The following is a 15,787-nucleotide window of genomic DNA, read 5'->3' on the forward strand; positions in this document are numbered from 1 at the left end:
CAGCCATACTACTGCTCATGAGTTAATGTATCCATTCATTATCCAGGGGTAATCCATCCTATATTTCATGATTTAATATACCATGTTCATTGTCGAAGCTCATCCCAAACTATCACTGATGAGTTAATACACCCTGCTCCCTGTGCACATTAATATCATGCTGTCATTCATGAGTTAAGGTAGGCTGCCCATTGCCCAAGGGCACACCCTACCCTTCAGGAATTAATTACCCTTTCATTGTCCAGAGGTATCCTATCATAGTTCTCATAAGTTAAGGTATTCCTGGTCTTTGTCCACTGCCACATCCTGTCCTCTCTGTCATGAGATAATGTATCCCATCCACTGTCCAGACACAACTCCATCCTATCCCTCATGAGATAATGCACCTAATTCACTGTCTTGGGGTACCCTATCCTTTCCTATCCTTCATGAGTTGATGAACCTTGATCATTATTTGATGGCCTCCCATCTCATCCCCCATGAGTTAATGTACCATTTTGATAGGTGAGAGGTAACCCTTCCTATCCCTAATGAGTTAATGCACTCTGCTCATTGTTTGAGGTGCCCCATCCTATCTCTCATGAGTCATTGTACTCACAGATCCTATCCCTCATGATTTAATAGGTTCATACATAAGTACTAGGTTATCTGCTCTTGAGAGACATTTTAAGCCTAGCCAATTTTCCTTTTTTGGATTGAATTAACCTGTCCCATTTGGTTAGAGATTGGACTTATCCATCTCATGGTTGATAACTATATATTACCCCTAATGAGACTAACTGGGATCACACCAAAGATAATTTGAGGGGAGACATGAATGAGACAAAGCATTTAGTAGCTGCCTCTGTTCATTATTAGTACAGGAGGCAGTCCTGGGGTAAATTTCTTGTTTCCCATCCACAGATCCAAGTTGCACTTGAATATGGACAGATATGAACTTTGTTTGATAAGGATGGGGCTTCCAGAGTAGTGACATCCTCTGCGAGATATACCTGTCGCTCCAAACCATTCTGTTGATATAAGACATGCTGTTTAGGCCTTGTATCCTTTTAGTAAGGTATTTCTATGGGCATTCCAGTTATTGCATGTGTCTGGACAGACATGCCAAAGGGGGGCATTATATTCCATGTCTGGCCTAGTGAGGGCTGAGAAAACAAGGACAATGACATTCTTAGATCTATACACAATACCCTTGTTTATAAGCTGTGCAATATAGAAGGACTGCCCTGCAACAATGGACACATGTTGGTCAAAAGTACATAAGTTCAGAAATCCCAAACAACTGGGTCAACTCTTAGGGGTGTACTGCTAATGTGGTAGTTCCCCAGGATAGATGACTTCCCAAAGGATATAATAATGTATTTTTGGAATTTGGTTTCAGTCCATGATTTTTGCACCAGTTATTTATTTATTTTTTTTGCAGGGGGAAAACCTTCCTGCAGGAAGGCAAATGCATTTTGGGATTCCATGACTGCTCTTAGCTTGCAGTCATCTGCAAACTTAGTCAACCAGAGCCCTTTGGCATTTGCTTTTACTTAAGAAGATTAAATGCCAAACAGGAGATTACAAACATAACTAAAAATGCCTTGTGATTGTCTTTGGCTTGGGAAGCTATTTTAGTCCCGAGCATGGCTTTTGTGGATTTTATTATGCACCTCAGTTGTTTGTTTATTTCAGTGATAAGGGCTCCAACATTCTGGGAATTACTCTTCTTACTTTTGGCAAAAATTATTTTCCTTTTATTATAAAGCTTGTTGATATTATGGTTTCACCATGTGAGTTTGTTTCTGGGGTTTGCCCTACTCAAAGGGACAGTTATTCTCTATTTATTTATTTACTGTTCCTACAAGGTACAGCTGCATCTGTGCAGCTGGTTACATTTTGGTACAGTGTGGTGGTGTACATTTCTATGTATTCATTTAAGTTAATTGGGTTTGGTGGTGATCTGTAGCTTGGCAGTGTATCACTTAGGAGTAGATAGTTTGTCTTAAAGAAATTTCTAAAGGTACCTTGGGTGGAAAGGATCTCTGGTTTCAATTTTATTATGAAGAAGACTGCTTTATGGTCAGACATAAGTGACGAAGATACATAAGGTACAGTGCAAGATGCTCCCACATTAGATAGTGTGATGACAGGAGGTACTGCCAGCCATGTCAGGAGTGGGGCAGTGAATGTATAACGTATGCCAACACTGGAATGTTGTAAACAATTATATCTTGTTTGTACATCAAACTGATTTGTATAGATGTTTGTGTTGAAAATGTATTTGTGAGGTTTGCTTGTGTTAAAATGTATCAACAGTGCACCCTGCTGAAAGGAAAAGAAATGCAACTGAATTAAATGTATACATTGTAACAGCATATACTGGGAGAAAAGAGGGTAATCCACTTAACTTTAACTTTGAAAAATATTCTTGAAATTAAATCACTTTATGGGTTAAGCCACTTTTGAATGGAGCCAGAGATGCAATGTCTGTGCTAGAGAATAGGTTGTAGTCTTATAGGAAGAGTGGAATGGTTTTATGGTTTTATTACTTCCAGCAGCTGCACCACATCTGAGCAATGCTCTGTGTGTATGTTAACATGTAGGTGCTAGATTATGACAGCTTCTGGCAGTGAAATCTGCATGGGAACCAGAAGTCAAATGACCAGATGCATGTGATGTCATTCTGTACAGAAATGAAGTTTTAATATTAGAGGAGACCGAAGTCTCAGCAGCATTCTGTCTTGGATCTGACAACAAGGACCACCTCCCACATCATCTTGCTTTGCTCTACTCAGCAAGTAGGAACAGTAATTATTTTAGTCAATCAGGAATAAATAGTGAGACTAGCTAAATACCGTTTTCTGGGGCTGGTCGCTTTTTAGAAAATATTTAAGCTTCGATAATATTTGCATATATTTATTTGCTGATAACTCTGGCCACTCCTGAAAGCCTGGCTTTTTGGTCAACATTACCATTTGTATTAATATTAATTTCACTCAGGTATAATTGGATACCCTTCTAAGAGCCTTATAGTAACTGACTAGTGGCAGTGAATCTACCTTATAGTCTGGGCAAAGTTGGTAGAGCGGGTAATCTGCGACAGCCTTTCCCAGGTGTGAGTGTGAGCATTACATCTCAAAGAGAGTGTGCGTGTCAGCTACTTGGGCAGGGACACGAAGCACTGGTCTCAGACAGAGTCCTGGAGGACTTGGCTTGGGCACTCAGCTGAGGACTTAACTCTGAAGCTGTGACAGTGGGGAGCCTTATTGAGGAACTGGGGAAAGACAGAGAGAGAGAAACCCAGAACCTGGCCCGAGTATGTTCCCTGTGTGCTCTTAAGGGAAATTGTGCTTGATGCAGAGAGGTCTGCATTTGGAAATATTGAGTGTATCCAATTGTATTCCAAGTGAACGTCCCTCTGCAGTATCAGTGATGAGGACTCAGGCTCATTGATTACTGGCCCAGAGTAGGGACATCACAGATAGGACAAGACACAATATGTTATTCCCCCTAGTGCGTACTCTAATTGTTCCAGAGCATTTGTATTGACAATGTTCAGGAATCTCGGTGCTTGTGCACTACAGGTGGTGTAGGTTTCCCAGTCTATATTTGGATAATTTAGATCACCTAGGAAAATGATAGTGGGTTTATCTTTCTTGTGTCATACAGTAATTTCCCTATCTAGCTAATATATGGTATGGGACCTTTCTGGTGGTTATTTGGGCATGAAGAAGCTCTAGTGCATCATGTTGCTTTACCAGCCTTGATGCGATTCTTTTCTGGATGTAGATTAAGCCACCTCCAGCTTTTTCTCCTCTTGTTCTGTATCTGGTCTAAATGTGTGGAAGGCACTATAGCCCTGTACACTGGAATGTTCTCTGCCATTTTAAACCAGGTCTCAAGTCACTACAAAGATGTCAACTCCCTCCAGTGTGAGAAGGGCTTGTAGGGAGTGGACTTTCTTGTTTAGATTCTTAGCATTGATCAGTAACACCTTCATATTTTCATTTTCTTGCTTCGTTATCTTGATAGGTTTATCAGGCTGGTATTGCCTAAAAAGGCACTATGGGGATTAGCAATGTCTTTGCCAACATTGAAAACCTGAGATGGGACAGATGGGGACCATTCCCAGTGAAACAGTCTTGTCTGTTGATCATATCCTCCCAGTCTGTCAAATACTGGACCCCCTTTGAATGACACCAAAAACTAATTCAATTATTGCTCATATTGCATAATGTGCCACTCATTGCCCAAGAGATCCCATTCTTCCTCTCATGATTTAATATACTCTGTTAAAGGACTTGGGCCACATTTCCTGTGTGTCATGAGTTAATATGCCCAGCTTGTTGTCCAATGGTACTTCATCCACGTACCCCATCTAGGGGTATTCTATTCTATGTGCTATAACATAATGCACTCTGTTGATTATCCTGGGGCATGCCACCCTATCCCCCAAGTCAAGTGACAATGTACCCCTTCTCCAGGGATCTACTTCAGTAGATTGAATCACCAGAACATCGAAATTTAAATAGCGGAGACAAAAAAAAAGGAAAGTTGAAAAGCATGACCATTCACAATGCCGGAAAGAATAAGAACAAAAAACTACTGCGCATGTCACACACCTTCTGAATGTACATTGAGGCACAGATACAAAACCCAGTTACTTTGCCTAAAGAAATCATTTAGAAAAAAAAATGTACCTGTTTTAATGCTTATGAATGGAGATCATAGTACAGTGAGGATCGGTAAATGTACCCTTTTCTCCACTTTAGTGTGATCTAAGAGTTAGTATATATAATTTGCAGGGGGGTGGAGGGCACAGGGGGGACTTTCCCCCCTAAAAAATGTTGAAGAAGCTAAATTTTTGTTTGTTAATGATTTCTTTCAGTAAAGTAACTGTTTTTTTTAACTGAGCTGTGATGTACATTCAGAAGGTCGGAGTTCTGTGTGACATGTGCAGTAGCTCTTTTGTTATTATTATTTCCAGCATTGTGAACAGTCGCTCTTTCTAACTTTCATTTTTTTCAACTCGGCCATTTAAATTTCGATGTTCTGGTGATTCAGTCTACTGAAGCTGATTCTTTTCCAGAGGCACACTATACTATTCCTCATCAGTCAGCACATCTCTTGCATTGTCCAGGTGTACCCCATCCTCTCCTTCATGGATACATATACCTTGTTCACTGGCGAGGGGCACCACATTGTATCCCTTATGAGTCAATGTAATCCATTCATTATCCATGGAGCACTCCACTATTGCCTTCATGGTTAAAGGTACCCAACTCACTGTCAAGGTTATCTCATCCTACCTCTCATGAAATAATACATACTAGTATTACTGCTCAATACCTGTGTTGTCTGGCTTCTGCTACATACCTACAATCAAATGCTTTACTAGCTGAGTTAAGTACAAACTTTCAGTGTTAAAGATTGTACTGCATTTCATTTTTCTGTCTATTTAATTGTTTCATTGAACATTGTGTCTGTGTCTCTCTGTAGTTATTTATTTTTCTATTTAATTGTTTCATAGAATACTGTGGTCTCTCTCTCTCTCTCTCTGCAGTAGTGGGGGGCTATTGTGTTTCACTTCATTGATATTGAGTGTTAAACTCTTAGCCTAGAGGGTTTCTCTGTATTTACAAGTGAGTCACATATCTTTGAATTTATTACTGCTCAATACCTGTGTTGTTTGGCTTCTGCTACATACCTACAATCAACTGCATTACTAGCTGAGTTAAGCACAAACTTGCAGTGTTAAAGATTGTACTGCATTTTATTTTTCTGTCATTTTAATTGTTTCATTGAATATTGTGTCTGTGTCTCTCTGTAGTTATTTATTTTTCTATTTGTTTCATAGAATAATGTGGTCTCTCTGTCTCTGCAGTCTTGGTGGCTTTGGAATTGCCTGCCCCTCTTGTAAATTTGTGTTTGAACACTCCTCCTGGGTCATTTGCTCACTCAACCGAGTACAGTGAGATCATATTTGGACTTCAGACACTCCTACCAGTCCCATCTGCTCAGCTCTATCCCAGCTCTATTCCAGTCTAGTGTCACTAGCTCACTCTACTTAATACAGAGAAAACATTTGTGAAGGGCAAGCCACTTAGGTCCTTAATTTTGAATTATCTTCTGTTGCTCATTTCTCCCTTTCTACTTTCCAAAAAAAATTCTAAGCTTGTTTCCTGCCTTTCCTGTAACTAGTCTAGTCCAGATACAGACTTGCTGTAACCAGGACTGTGTGTAAGCTTCTGAGCCCCCAAAGCCTTTCTGTGTTGGAGGGAAGCCTTCTAGCTTATCAGTGGGAGTTGTAAGCACTAGGTAGCCTCTCTACCACAAGAGTGGTTTCTGGCCCAGAAATTGGAGTTTATTGGCCGTTTGGGCAGTTTTTCCATCTCTTTCGACCTTCTAGTTTAAAAGCCCGCATTAGCGCTTGTTTCCCACCTTTCCTGTAACTAGTCTAGTCCCGATACAGATTTGCTGTATCCAGGACTGCCTCTAAGCTTCTGAGCCCCCCCCCCCAAGCCTTTCTGTGTTGGAGGGAAGCCTTCTAGCTTATCAGCAGGAGTGGTAAGCACTAGGCGGGAGTGGTAAGCACTACGTAGCCTATCTACCACAAGAGTGGTTTCTGGCCCAGAAATTGGCCATTTGGGCAGTCCCATCTCTTTCAACTTTCTGGTTTAAAAGCCTGTGTTTGCACTTGTTTCCCACCTGTCCTGTAACTAGTCTAGTCGAGATACAGATTTGCTGTATCCAGGACTGTTTGTAAGCTTCTGAGCCCCCCAAGCCTTTCTGTGTTGGAGGAGAAGCATTCTAGCTTATCAGCGAGTGTGATGAGCACTAGGTAGCCTATCTCCCACAAGATTCTTAGTTTTAGCACTTGAATTTGCTTATTCATGCTCAGCACTTGTTCAGAACTTGTTGCTATCACTAAATAAGCTACAAATTACTACAGCACTCAATTTTCCTCTTTACCTAGAGGAAAACAGTTCTTGTACTTACTTTCCTCACTTGCTTAGAGAAAACAGCTCTTATACTCACTTTCCTCACTTGTATAGAGGAAAGTAGTTTTTTTATTCAGGCATGTCCAAGGGTCAGCTCCCAGTGTTCTCTCCTGTCTATCTGATGAATCTGGGCATCTTGTGGCAATGTAGCAATTGCCTCATGTACACAGACAACCCTCTCCTCCTACCACCCAACACCACAACCTGTGAGAGATGCACTTATCTAGCCAAACTGGAGGTAAAGCTCTCTCCAACCATGACTGAACTTGACAGTCAAGAGGAGAAGGTAAACACTTGCACCACACCATACTCATCACATAGTCCCACTAAACCTACACCACCAAAATTCACACACAAAAACATTCACGGAGGCTCTCAATAATAATCTGCTCAAGCAACAGAGACCTCCAAAGCAGAAACGCAAGCAACCTTCACCCCCCAACACAACCCAAATGACACATAGCCCACAGACTCAATGTGCCACTCAACCACAGACCATAAGGAAAAACAGTGTACCCAACACACTAGTCATAGGAAACTCTATAGTCAGGTGCATTGATGTCCCACTCACCAGGCTAAACAAGGACAAGGTTACTGTCAGCTGCCTGTCGGGTGCCAGGATCTGCCACATAACCCACGCACTCAGGTCACTCACGCACTCAGGTCACTCCACAACAAGTACAAATATGACTCTGTCATTGTCCATGTTGGTGTGAATGACCTGAGATGCACCTTCCGGAATTACATGAAAAGAGACATGGAAGAGCTCTCTGACCTTCTAGCCCAGGCAGGTATGACCCTAGCCCTGAGTAACATCCTGCCATCGCCCAAAATGATACTGCAGTACAAGGACAAAATGATTGACTTCAACAATTGGCTAAGCTTCTGGTGTCATTCTAAGGGGATCCAGTATCTGTCTGCCTGGGACGACATGGTCAACAGACCATGATGCTTTGCCAGAGATGGCCTGCACCTGTCACCCCTGGGATTCCGGATACTGGCTAAGGTTCTTGCTGCCCTTATAGTGCCTTTTTTAGGCAACGTTCAATGACAAATTCACCACTGTAACAGGAACAGGCAAGCAAAAACTGAGGGTAATGCTACTCAGTGCTAGAAGTCTAAACCTCAAAATGCACTCCCTTGAGGCACTCCTTAAAATGGAGAACATCGACATCTGTGCAGTGACTGAGACCTGGCTCAAGGCTCCAGAGAGCACCCCTGCATTACACCAGGCTATAACTCATACCACACTTTTCGGCCACCTAACCTGGACCGGAACACCGACGGTGGAGGTGTGTCCACATTCATTAAGGATATCCACACCTCCAGGCTAGTTACTCAGCATAATGCATCCGAGGTTATCCAAGTGCAACTAACTCTGGGCAAAATTGCAATCCACATTGTAGCTTGCTATAGATCCCCCACCATACCCCAGGATTCCCACTCTTCTTTTCTTGATATACTGGAAAATATTAGGGTTCAACCAAACACCATAATAATGGGCGATTTCAACTACCCCACCATTAACTGGGAAAACTACTCATGTACAAACTCCTTCATGCAACGCTTTCTGGAATTCATAAATTCCAATGCCCTGGATCAACTTATCCACACCCCCACCAGGGGCAACAATATCCTAGACCTAGTCATTACCAACATGAGTGACTGGTGTTCCACACCTGAAGTCAACTCCTTGTTGGTCAGATCTGACCATAAGCTAATCACCCAAGACATCCACATCCCGCCCCCACCCCCTATTAAGGAAATCATGGTAAAAAATTTCTCCAAAGCCAACTTCATGCTTCTTAAGACAGAAGTGGCGAACTTCATGACACCCATGCAGTTGGACAATACAGTTACTACTGCTGAATCCTACACAGATGCACTCTATAAGCAGTTACACGAGTGCATGGATTGTGCCATCCCAAACAGAACCAAGACGCTACCTCCAAAAAAAGGAAGCCAATCTGGTGGTCCCCTGCCGTAAACAAACTCTACAACAGAAGGAAGAAACTGTTGCAAAAGAGAGTAAAATCCCATGAGTGGAGGAGTTCCCTGGTCAGCCTCAGTAAGAAGCTGAGATCCCTTATAAGATTCTCCAAAGCTATCTACGAAAACAAAATTGCCACTGATTGTAAGGACAACCACAAAGCATTCTATAGCTATCTCAAAAATCTCAATGGCAACACCCAGATCTGCTCTGAGTTACAGCACAACGGCATGAAAATTACAGAACCAACTGATACTGCCAATGTCTTGGCAGATAGGTTCAGTGCTAACTTTACCCCCCTCTCAACCCCTAAAGGGCCCATAACTATACAGGAAGAATGCAGAGTCCCTGTAATCACAACTACACAGGTAAAAGCTGCACTCTCTAAAGCCAAAAACATAGCATCCATGGGACCGGACAACATCCCAGGCTATGTTTTACATGATCTTCAGAACAAACTGGCTCCCCACCTAAGCACCATGTTCAGTCATAGTCTCACATCAGGCTTTGTGAACACTGAATGGCGCACAGTAACAGTTATCCCACTCCACAATGGGGGAGCCACCACTGACCCCAGGAACTATCGCCCTATTAGCCTGACGAGCCTGGTCTGTAAGGCCATGGAACGTATCATCATGGAACTCATAAACAAAGACATTGGTAACCTCCAAATTCTGGACCCCACCCAGTTTGGGTTTGTGAAAGGCATATCATGCCTCCTGAACCTGATCAACTTCTTTGAGGCAGTCACCAAAGCTGTAGACGAGGGTAAGGTGGTTCACACAGCCTATCTTGACCTCGCCAAGGCTTTCGACACCATCCCCCATTCTGGAATTATAGCTAAACTCACTAAACTAGGTATAAATCCCTACATCACAAAATGGGTTGCCAACTGGCTCACTGACAGAAGCCACACTGTAAAAGTTGCAAACTCCAAATCTGACCTCAAACCAGTGACAAGTGGAGTACCACAGGGTTCAGTCCTGGAACATCTCCTGTTTGGTATCTACTTCTCTGAAGTACAGGCTAACACAGAAGGCCTTTGGCTAATGAAGTTCACAGATGACTGCAAACTAGGAGCCATAGTTGAGTCCCAAATGAAGTGGACATTCTACTGAAACAGATGCCTGGTGTCAGAGTCATGGCCTCAAGCTCAATGCCAAAAAGTGCATTGTCATCCCCTTTGGTAAAAACTCTGTACCCATGAACTACCACATAGGCAGCAGTCCTCTTAATGCCAAATGTGTGATAAGAGCCCTGGGGACCCAGGTGGACAGTAGTCTCTCCTTTGATAATCATACCGTCACAGTAGTCAGGAAATCCTTCTACGTGGCACACCTCATCACAAAAGGGTTCTCATCTAGGAAAAAAAGAGGTCATTGTTTCCCTCTACTTGGCACTCAGACCCATTATAGAGTACAATGCCTCTTTTGGAATGTACCTCACAAGACATCTGCAGCAGCTGGAAAGGCCACAGAAGTACCTCACAAAGAGGATTACTGGCCTCAAACAGATGCCCTACACTGACCGTCTCAAAAAACTCCAGCTTTACTCCATAGCATATCACCTACTCTGAGGTGATCTCTACCTAACATATAAAGCTAAGTCAACCCAGAGCTGTTGGACATGCTACACCTAAGGAAATCCCAATCCCTCCGAACTACATGCTCTAGGGACCTAAACCTTGTCACCACAATAAACAGGACATGCTGGAGGGATAGATTCCTGTCCCAGAAACTTCCCATACTCTGGAAAAAGCTACTCATCTATGTCAAGCAAAGTTCCTCATCAGCACTCTTCAAGAAAAATCTTGATAAGTGGATGGGAAATAGGAAATACACCCCAGGGATCACTTCTGTGGCTCTGCTCGACAGGGGCACAGGAAAATAACTTTCTTGGGTGGAGTAAGCCAGGGAACCTTGTTGGCTAGGCTTACTTAGACCCTTGGGCCGATAGCTTAGTACCTACCTATGATCCCATGAACCTATAATCATTCTCCAAGGTTCCCCATTCCATGCTTCATAAATGAATGTACCCCACTAATTGTCCAGGAGAACCCCATCCTAGCCCATATGAGTGAATATACCTCACTCATTATTCAGATACTCCATCCTCTTCCACGAGGTAAGGTACCTCCTGGGACAGCTCATCATATCTTTAACAGGACATACCAGATTGATCAAGCAGCTAATTAAAAAAAAAAAAATAGTTAAGGATAGCACAGCCCCTCCCCCCAACAGTCAGGAAACAAGCAGGATACTTGTGTTCTAGCAGTGAGTTAAGCCACAGAAGAGGGTTGTATTTCATAATTTTTAGCTGTCCTTCAGCTGGCCCTACTGCTAAGCTCTTTTTGTGTAATTGGAATAACATTGACTATGACAGGACAGACTGCTGATCTGCATTCTATTTTGCAATGCTTTTGTACATTCAGTAAACTGGAACAAATCCTTTATGCTGCATTGCCTTTTGTTAGCGTCAGATGGGTGGGGGTTATGATCTGGGCTAGCATGGAGCAATACCGTGTACAGTTCTTTTGACTTATTGGCCCCAGTGCAAATATTAACAGGTCTCACCCTTAATGTTTTTAGAGCTACTTATTCTGTTTTGGGACCTCTGCATCATAATCAGTTTTGAAACTCCTTGTCTGGTTGATGGTAGTAAAAAGTTGTGCACGTTAGACCAGACTTCTCTATCCTCTGCAACTGTCTCTAGCTCATCCTGTGGATACCCAGATGTTTCCATACAGCTGAGAGATATAATCCCCCTAACATGTTCTGGGTCTGCACCAAGCCTCCTCACAGTCATCTGTGCCCGATACAACTCCATTGTGTGTTGTCCAGGAGGCATCAGAACAGGGTGCACAAACCAGCTTAACTGACTTCTTTGATGTAGGAACACTGACTGCAGTCCAAGGTCCTTCTGGATTACCAAGCTCTCCACTCAGTCACGAAATGCAAGTCCACCTATTCTGACACAGAACCTCATTTCTGCTGCCTGTATCTGTGATGTCATTCTTTCATTCACTACTCAAAGCTCAAGGCTCTAGATGAGGATGGTAATGTAAAATGACTGATAAGTTGAGAGCTTCAGTCTATGACTCAGCTGTCAATTGCCCATCACAGTCCAGTTTAGTGTCTGGAGTACTGTTACCACAACTATATCAGTTTGTCAGTTTCCAATTTCATCTATCCTTATTTAAATGCAAAACTCAAAGATACTTAAACTCATTCACCTGATGGAGCTGCTTCCCCTTTTCCTTCACATGAAGAGTGCAATGCATTTTTACATGGAGATAAATATGACCCATAATTTGGAAATTCTCATTTCCATCTCAACCAAATCATACCCAGCAGTGAGCGAATCATTCCAATGCACATTGTACAGCACAATCACTTGAATCTAAGAGAACATCATCTAAAAATAACACAGATAAACCTTGCATCCCCCAGACTGGATGCCCTCCAGACCTTGGCTGCACCTTTGTAATGTAAGGAACCCTTAGTGAATGCTAATTACTTTAATGCTAAAAGGCACATTAAGTACAAACTTTTACATTTTAATATAGGACTATATTTTAGATCCCTATGCTGTGGAGTCATTTACTTGTTTTGTTCATTATAAATCTGTCACTTGTTCTCCAAAAATACCATTTTAAATAAGGAAATAGTATACAAGTACTGCCTTACCGGTAGACATTACAAGAATACAACCCTGTTATGCTACCTGCTTATGCAAACTGAAGCCAAATACAACCATTTTAATGATCATTACACACCGTAAACCAATTGCTTCTAATGCAAATTAAAGCTAATTCTCACAAATGCAAAGTGCATTATGCAATATAAAATAGTGCATTTAAAATATGCGTAACTAGAAGTTAGCTAACCGCTGCCCTGCAAACTACTACAATAGAAAATAGTATGGCAAATCAGGGACAAGCATGCCTTTCAACTGTCCCTGAGTTTTCCTCATATGTTTGTCCTGTCCCTCATGTTTTTTTTTTTTTCTGGTAAGTCACTCAGTATCATCACAGTCGATCAATAATGCTAGATGTTAAGAGTTTCATATTTAGTGCTGCTCAGAAAATACAGACTTATCTAAACCTGCTATTTCATTAATGTTTAAGTGAATTAGGGTAATATTAAAAATGTCCCTTAGTTTAGGCCTTTGCCCACTCCTCATTTTTGGCTTTCTGCAGATTTTTGACCGAAGAACTGGAGATGTACAGGGGAAAGCCTTCTCCGTTTTTGCAAGTTTAAAGAAAGCATAATATTAGCGGTCGTCATAACTATATAGGAGACTGTCATCTCAATCATTTTCTATATATCCCCTGGAAAACAAGCACTAAACTTTGTGAAAGTAGCTGCAGTCTACAAGGTGGATAAAAAGCACTTCCCCTTGGACTATTGCCCACCAGATAGGTAATGCCCGTACCTCTGAGGAAAGTTAAAAGGACGATGCATGCCATATCTCAGTTGTCCTTTGATTACTCAACAGCTTAGTATTGTGTAAAGGTACTGCTGACGCTCTGTATTACTCACACAGTATAAGCTGCGTCATTCACTTCAGTACCCAAAAGTTTCCTGTACTACACTGACAGCACATTTTCACACTGTATAATGATATTTAGAAGAATACACTGGACATAGTTCATGTGCAAATATTAAAAACGGCGCTGCACTTAATTTTGTTAGATTTCGCACTTCCAAGGCAAGCTAACATCTGATTACTGTCGCACAGTTTGCCTACTCGTCGCACTGTTACGGTTGAGGTAAAAGCATTTCGGTAGGGGTTGCGGTTCCCTATCAGTGTCAGGCCACTTGCAATCCAGATTAGAAGATCCTGACCCCCACCACGTTCCCGTTCATGAACTGGAGAACCCCCTTAAGACCATGCCTTATACAACAACGAACACTCTGATGCCCGTTTAGGGTTCAAGCCACCTCAAGCAGGGATTGTTTAATTCTCCACAGCCTCTGTAATGCACACTTTTTAAGTTTGCATACTGACACTGAGATGCACTAGCAATTTAAATAGTTTACAGCTTTTGGGTCACCCTTGTAAATAAACTTTGACTCTGCTAGGTTGTCTTGCCCGGTAAGTACACAGCAAAAACACGTACAACTGTCGCAATACAATTGGTGACTTTTACCTGGAGCGCTTAGTCAGGCACCAGACATAGATCATGGCAAAGTTTACTTTTATCCAGTTATTTTTTTCCAAACAAACGAATCAAAGAAGACAACTGTGGGTACTTACCATCTTGGGAAATTAGCTGTGTTTGTTGAGCTTTTTTAAGGTTAAGTTGGTTGTTTTCAAAGCTTCACCGTTGACCTCAGACAGTTTAGGAGTCCTGCCAGCGGTGTGGTGATTCTCCCCAAAATTCTCACAAGGTGTCAGCTGTCAGCTAAAACTGGATGGGGGCGGGACTAGATGGATAGTTTAGTGATAGCCACCTCGCTTAGCCAGTGGTCACTGTGAAATCGGGGAGGGGCGGGGAAAATGACGGGATGGGCTCCCATGACAGCCAGCTGTCAAAGTCTGTATCACCTGCCGTAGTTTGGGGAAGGCAAAGCTCGGTGTAGTGAAAGGTTAAAATATATTTATATTTTCCTGGTCCGGGCGGGGTTATTGTTAGTGTCTACAAACCACCCCACCCCATCCCCTAATGGAAAGGCAAACACAAAAATGAAGGCACCAAAAGTTACGCACGGAGTCATGTTGTTGGAGTTTGAACAGATTACAACTGGATACGTGAACATTTCATGATTTATACTGCAAATGATTCGAAAAAAAAATAGACGTTACACACAATGAAGTGCTACAGATACCGGCTTCTAAAGCTGTTACCCTTGCTAATAACCCCTACCTTTAATATTGCACTCTGGGAGCAGTATACTATATGTATACTGGAACATTTGTCAGTACTCTCGCCTTTTCCTCTTTAGGGGTAGGAATACCTCTCAACCACCTAAATGTTCGCAGACTGTAGAATTTTGCCTCACAATTTTGGTTTGTTCCTCATAAAAATTGTGGTGTTCCGGTAAAATCATTTAGAATTGACGTCACTAAAACCATTTGAATTTTACACTTCACAGCCTTCAGAAAATGCCCGGTAACACAAAATGTGTTATTCTAGCAGCTTTCTAATTTTCTGAGAGTAATATTTAAAGTCAGTCTCTAATTGTGGGCCTTTGACTCTCCATTATGTTTGGCTTTGTCCAGATTTCTTGCATTTAGACACTGAGATGCATAGGGAAAGAGGTGGAGTTGGAGTCTATCCTTGCAATTAATGGAAGAAGGGTAGAGAAGCAATTCTGGATAAACTGGCAGCCTGTAGTACAACGGTCGAGCACGCGCGCTCGACTACACTTGCAGTGATCTCTTCACCTAAAAGCGTGACTTTCAGTGGGGAAACTGGAGCTTTCCACGAAAGCCCGGGCAGACACAGCAGGGGCATGCAAAATATAAAGGGCAAGCCGCTATACCACAACCGAAACCAAACTGGAGAACCAAGTACAGGGCAGCAGCGCTGAATGTTGCAGTGACACTACTTTAGTATGTCAGTAAAACAGTTAAAATGCTGCAATTCTACGCATGCATGAGTTTTATATTATGAGGCAAAAGGTTAATTAGACAGGTAACTAAAGAGTTTTGAAACACCTTTCACCCACACCTTAAAGGGGTAAGTCATTTGGTCCCATCTCCCCATATTCTTTTCAACCATTATCTAGGCTACTCGGGCAGGGCACATGCAATATATAGACACTTTAGAATAGCTTTGAGAATGTGGAAGGAATCCAGAGTACTA

At 42.2% G+C, this 15,787-nt stretch overlaps 1 protein-coding gene across 1 annotated transcript in view; it reads right to left on the reverse strand.

Moving 5' to 3' along the window:
- LOC122815726 (tubulin alpha-8 chain-like) overlaps window positions 1–14,376 on the reverse strand; it is a 207,774-nt gene extending 193,398 nt beyond the window's left edge. The window contains exon 1 of the mRNA XM_044088478.1: window positions 14,236–14,376. Within this exon, the coding sequence (XP_043944413.1) occupies window positions 14,236–14,238 (3 nt within the window). The 5' untranslated portion in view covers window positions 14,239–14,376. The remainder of the gene's footprint in view (window positions 1–14,235) is intronic.
- Between the last annotated feature and the right edge of the window lie 1,411 nt (window positions 14,377–15,787).

Source organism: Protopterus annectens, chromosome 11.part0 (genome assembly GCF_019279795.1).
Source record: "Protopterus annectens isolate FY-2018-M chromosome 11.part0, PAN1.0, whole genome shotgun sequence".
Taxonomy (NCBI): Eukaryota; Metazoa; Chordata; order Ceratodontiformes; family Protopteridae; genus Protopterus; species Protopterus annectens.